Source organism: Pieris rapae, chromosome 6 (genome assembly GCF_905147795.1).
Source record: "Pieris rapae chromosome 6, ilPieRapa1.1, whole genome shotgun sequence".
NCBI lineage: Eukaryota > Metazoa > Arthropoda > Insecta > Lepidoptera > Pieridae > Pieris > Pieris rapae.
This window is the reverse complement of record NC_059514.1, coordinates 3,959,180-3,965,027: the sequence shown is the minus strand read 5'-3', so window position 1 is coordinate 3,965,027 and position 5,848 is coordinate 3,959,180. Positions and strand designations below refer to the sequence as shown.

Sequence of the window (5,848 nt, the reverse complement as noted above, 5' to 3'; positions counted from 1 at the left end):
ACTTAGAATATCAATTAGTAATCGAACTATAAATTTACTTCAGAAACGCATGACGATGACGCACACATGTGATAATAATATAATAATGTGTCTTTAGCGACGGTATTTAAACTTGTTACAAATAATTTAAAAACAGCGAACTTTACGTTACATCTAAAGTCACTATGAATATTAAATTAATATTAAATTCAAAAGAGTTAGATTTAATGTTGCTATGGCTAAGTGGTCGCTACAGCCAAGGTAATAAATGAAATCCACTGTAATTACAAAAGCGTATCTAATTTTCACATAGGGCTGATAAATTAATGATACCATATAAATAAACTACCTACTAAACGCCGGGGCTGTTCAGTTTCACTATTCAACGGAGGTCAGGGTTGTCGTTAATCTGTTTCTTGATGCGAACAAGTATGGTAGTGTACCATTGGTCGAGTCGGGATATGCTGTCGTATGTTTTCACAGCTTCGGTGAACGCTTCCATGTTCTGCTCTTCCAGGTGTTCAATCAATTCCTGAAAGACAAATATTTTTGACATTTCTACCTTTTGCAATTTTTTTTGTAATTTAAATCCCTCTGAATAGGAAAAACATCGTAACATGTATTAACTTTTTTACAGACTCTAAAAGCGAACAATCAAAATATAAAATATTTTTTTTATTTCTACTGTTCTAGAGTACATTGTTAGCTTTTAATATATAATTAATTAAATTCTAAACTTTTATGAAACATATTCTTAATAATCTTGCTACAAGTGTATATGTGCAATAGTTACACATTTGACTCGTTCGGTTGTTTACAAATTGACTCAAACAACTGCTCGAAGTGGGATGATCGGGTCAGAGTAGAGAATAGATTAAGACAATTCTTTTGTTCAAGTTTGAAGTTATAGAGTTTATGTAAATTCAGTGAAGTGAATTATATTGAATTAAGTCATCATTGGAGTGTTTAATTTCTTACCCTAAGAACTAGATCAACTATCTTTTACACGGTTAAGATATAACATACAATTTAAAGATTAAGGGCCTGTATCACAATGTCTGGATAAGTTCCAAATAAGCTATTTGTTACTTATTTGTAGGATAAATAGTATTTTTGCGTTTCACAACTGTCAGATAGCGCTATTCGTCATGAAATGCCAAGTATCTTATTCGGAACTTTTATCTTTCGAATAATTTATGTGTTGCATAGCTATTTGGCACTTTATCCATACATTGTGAAACAGGCCCTTAGAACAATTAATTTTTATTTTACCTTAATAAGCTTGCATTCCCGGGTATCGGCAAAGGCAGGGTAAAGCCCACAGTACTTCTCGACGGCGTGCTGAGCGTTCAATATGTCTACACAGAGATGGCACAGAGCAGCACGGAACATGTATTCCTTGGCGCTGTATTTCAAGAGGCTGTTGTCTAGAGATGATTTTGCTATCTGGAATTACAATTTTAATGTTATCTGTTTCCAAATATTTAAAAAAAGAATCTTCATCAACTTAAAATTTTATAGATATTTTTAGTTTTTAAACTTTAAGAGTACTTCAAGTATTAAGCACGCACAATGTTTATTTGATTTTCTTGTTTGGTGACATCAACAGTAATTATATATTTATTTTATTAAACTATTACCACACACACCACACATTATATATGTTTGAAAACGAAATGCACTTTCGAGGATTCCTTTAAAAACTTAATACATTCATGTAAATAAATAATGTAATACATATTTATAATAATAATAATACGCTTATGTAAAACAATCTGAAATAGATCCAAATTAAAACATATTTTATTTCACTTTTAGAAAACTGTCCTCAATAAATTAAATTTTATTTCTTTTATATAACATGTATCATATTTAAAGACATTCAAGGTTTAAGAGCCAACATACTATTATATATGTGAAAACACTACTCAAACCATGATGTCAGTGATTTTCAACACCAAATCTCTAAATTGTAGGTCAATCAACGATGATAAATTAACATACTATTTCAAGATCTCGCAAGTTTCGAGTTTGACAGCAACTGATTTGCTGACGCTACCTCAAACTGTTACCAATTTAGCTACAACACTCACAGAAGTATTCCTATTATTTATACTAACCTGTTCATAAATTTGTATGGCCTTGTCATAGTGTTCCAATTGAGCAGCATATTGGGCCAATTTCAGCATACACTTGTTAGCTGAAGATGTGGATTCCTCACCGCGGAAGTAGTCGGCCGCTTGCTCGTAATGCTGCATCGCACGACCAAGATCTACACACTCGGTCTCGTAAAGTTCCGCTATGTTCTGAAAAATAAATGACAAAGATGGTAAATGTTGAACTATTTAATGGTGTCTTCTGCAAAGACTTGGACAGTAGAGTTTAGTAGAATAAATTTCATTCTGAATATTATTGTGGCATTTTTAAGTAAAACATTAACGTAACAAAAAAACCCAGTTGCGCTACAACCTTTTTGTCTAATTCCTAAGACCTGTCTATTACGTGATATTTTACTTTTTTAATAGGTGAGTAACCTTCTCTGCCTGACAAACTCTGTCGACTTTTTGAATTGGCATACCGAATCCCTCACGTGGGGATCTACAGCTGAGGTTCCGCAGGTTCAGCAGGTTGCTACCTCAGAGATGTGGTATGGGTAGGGATAACATTCGCGCTAAAGGCATTACTGCTGCTACAGCTGACATAAACAGTAATGTTCTTGTTGGTTTTATCGGGAACCGCGACAATTTTAACCTAAATTAAAAATAGCTATTATAAATACATACTTGATGTTGTTTAGCAGCTACAGTAAAGCGTCCCATATCAGTATAAATCTCAATAGCCTTAAGAAGACAAGATACCGCTTCTGCAACAAAATGAAACATGGGTTACACCTTTAATGATCTTCTAGTGGGTCATTTATTGTTTAAAGAAATATTGTTCTCAGAGATCCATTATGAATATTCACAGATTTTGTTTTTTTTGCCTTGTCTAGTAATGCCTACGGTATACATATCAAGATGAAATTATTTTGCATGTTGCATAATGATAAAGATTGTACTTTGATAACACAAACCTATTACTCATTAAAATTGATTGCATAATCAACGATATTTGAGTAAACTGACTGATTAGAATATTTTAACATATTAGAATATTAAACACAAAAATTTTGGTAAACAACTTTACCAATTAAAACCTAGCACTAAATAAATATGTTGCTTTTAAATTATAGTATTATAAATTAGTCGTCAAATGTATAATAATTCCCTGCTCCTAGTCCTGAACATTATAAAACTTCTGTAATGTGTATATAAGTGACCAAAACCTATGTGCAAGTGTAAGCTTATAAAATGCAACCATAAAAGGACTTTCTGTATTAACTGCTTATACATACAATGCAGACTGCATAGCATATTAAACTAATTATAATTAGTGGTCTTTAGTAATATTCATAAATTTGTGTATCAACTATACACAAATTGAAATATTACTCGAGGTGAGTACCCTGCTATAATTGCCAAAATACAGCCGGAATGCACACGCCACACCTTGGTAGTGCTGGAATTGATTTTCACCAGAACAATAGTTTCAGGTAGATGTAAAAGGTTAAAAAACAATGAAGCATATGCAGAAATTAAACAGTCCCATGCAAATGTTGTGATACTTTAAAACAGTGAAGTAGTTGATTAAGTGCGAAAGTTTATTATAACTATTTTAATAAAAATCAATTACAATTGTTTATTTTTATATATTTTACGTCTTTGCCAAAAGTATAATTGAGTTCACCTGTATCACATTTTAGCTATGAATACTAATTACTGACAAGATTTTTAAATGTTTGACACAACAACATTATACATTTTTAAATTATTGAAAAATAAAATAAAATATACTAAGTAATGTTTAGTATCCAGTATATATCATTATGAAACTTTTGTCTACAATGTTTGAAAGGATATTAATATTGAACACCTATCTTGAATGCTAACTTAAATTAATTCTCTATACTTCCTCTCAGTTAAAACTATTTCTTGCTTATTCAAACCAAACCCTGGGGAGAAATTTAAAACAACAGAACTAAGGAGAAATATATTTTCATAAATGTAATTATAGTATACTTACCATTAGGATCACATTTTTTATAACAATTAGAAGCATCTACAAAGTTTGTTGCAGCATCATGCCGAACACCAGCTTTTAGGTGAAGTTGGGCAGCACTGCAGAACGCTTGTCCAGCTTGAGCCCACTTCTTAGCCATCTTGAACAAATTTGCAGCTCTGAGGTAGCAATCTACAGCTTCTTCTACTTTCGAAGAGCCCCTAAATGTAAGATAATTTATTTAATACAAATGACTAGGCTTAATAATGAATTTGAAGTCTATAACTTCCATTTATTATAGTATGAAATAATTAGTACTTAATTTAGTTCAGCTTGGCTTACAAATTGTGTATGGAAACTAATAATTGTCTTGTGAGATTCTGTAGCCACTATAGAATCTCACAAGGCAATTGTATAAAATGGAAATGTTGCTACATGTGCAGAACATGCATAGAATCATTTTGTTTGGATATTATAAGGTTTGAAATAGACCTATTTATAGATTTTTTTATACATACTTACAATATAATTTTATGCAAAAGGACCATTACTTAGCTTTCGTTTTACCTTGTTACTTATAATGCCACAATTTAATTGTTCATGTCAATGATTTTAAAATTATCAACTTATTTAAAAGGAAATTTATGAAAAATAGAGTTCATAAATTAAATCTTGTAATTTTTAATATCTAATTATTTACACGAAAATGGGTTTCAAGTTCATTAGAATTGAAGTGTTGGAGTCAGGTTTCCTATGGAAAATTCGTTAGTGATAATTTCTAACGAGATAACTAAAATGCTTCTTAGATTCTCGGTCTTTACAACAACTATGAGTTCAAAAGTAATTCATTTGTAATTGGTTTTCATAACGTACAAAAACATTTCTGTTTACGTCTCAGCATAAATTTTGCTAAGATTACGATCGATTAAATTCGTGGCTCCGAATTATTACAAAAAAGACATACTTCCATATAAAATTAAAGTTATTAAGAGAATTTTAATATTCCCTTCTAATTATTAAATTAAATGTATGCTTAAAGAAATGGTACATTAGAAATGTAGGAAAATAAAGGAAAGTCATTGTCCTCACCCGAATAAGGATCCAAGAAAAGATTTAGATGTACTAAGCTTCTTTTCTGCTTCCGCTATCAGTTGCAGTGCTTTTTGTTCATTATCTGCCATTTTCGTGAAGAATTTATGCAACTATTTTAGCAAAGGATTCCAATGAAAAGTGCAAAATTAATAATTTATTGACAAAAATGTCGTCACACCTAACGATTCACTTCGTCGCTGTCATCGATTATTGTTGTTGCCAACAACAAATAAAGATAAGAGTTTCGTTTAGAAATAACATAAATTATGATTAATTTATAATATATGGCTAAAATATTATTGTTCTATTAAAACTAAGTTAATAAGCGACAATACTTTTCATGATATCTACATTAAAATATGCAACCGTATTTTCCAAATTCAAATAGGAAAATTAAAATTTGTTGTGGGCAATACGAAGGAAATTGGATTAAATGATTTTGATATTGTCTACTTTTTAAGTATGTCTTTAGTATTAATGAACATGAAGTATATTAGTTTTCTGAAGGAAGAATAAAGAGGTGTTTAAAAGTGTTATTTCTTCAGCATTTCAATTATAGCTTCAACCGCTGCTGAGATTTTGTGATCTTCTTGAAATTTGTTATTTCTGTCAAAATTGTCGAAAAGCCACTTCGATTACAATATGTAAGATAATATCTTATGATAAACGTATTATATTT

At 30.6% G+C, this 5,848-nt stretch overlaps 1 protein-coding gene across 1 annotated transcript; it reads right to left on the bottom strand.

Annotated features, from left to right (window-relative positions):
* Nucleotides 1-260: 260 nt before the first annotated feature.
* Nucleotides 261-5,379, bottom strand: LOC111001615 (alpha-soluble NSF attachment protein). Its single transcript, XM_022271547.2, has 6 exons — nucleotides 5,167-5,379; nucleotides 4,102-4,298; nucleotides 2,763-2,842; nucleotides 2,100-2,285; nucleotides 1,252-1,425; nucleotides 261-511 (listed from the first exon to the last, which is right to left on the bottom strand). Exons 1-6 carry the CDS (start codon nucleotides 5,256-5,258, stop codon nucleotides 362-364), a joined length of 879 nt encoding a protein of 292 aa, XP_022127239.1. The 5' UTR covers nucleotides 5,259-5,379; the 3' UTR covers nucleotides 261-361.
* Nucleotides 5,380-5,848: the final 469 nt, after the last annotated feature.

What these genes read in the sequence shown, in the direction of transcription:
- LOC111001615 (XM_022271547.2), bottom strand. Translation starts at nt 5,258, where the DNA reads ATGGCAGATAATGAACAAAAAGCACTGCAACTGATAGCGGAAGCAGAA. An exon ending in TAGCTGCTAAACAACATCAA is followed by an intron (nt 2,286 to 2,762) that starts GTATGTATTTAT and finishes TTTATTTTTCAG; the next exon opens with AACATAGCGGAACTTTACGA. An exon ending in CCATACAAATTTATGAACAG is followed by an intron (nt 1,426 to 2,099) that starts GTTAGTATAAAT and finishes TTGTAATTCCAG; the next exon opens with ATAGCAAAATCATCTCTAGA.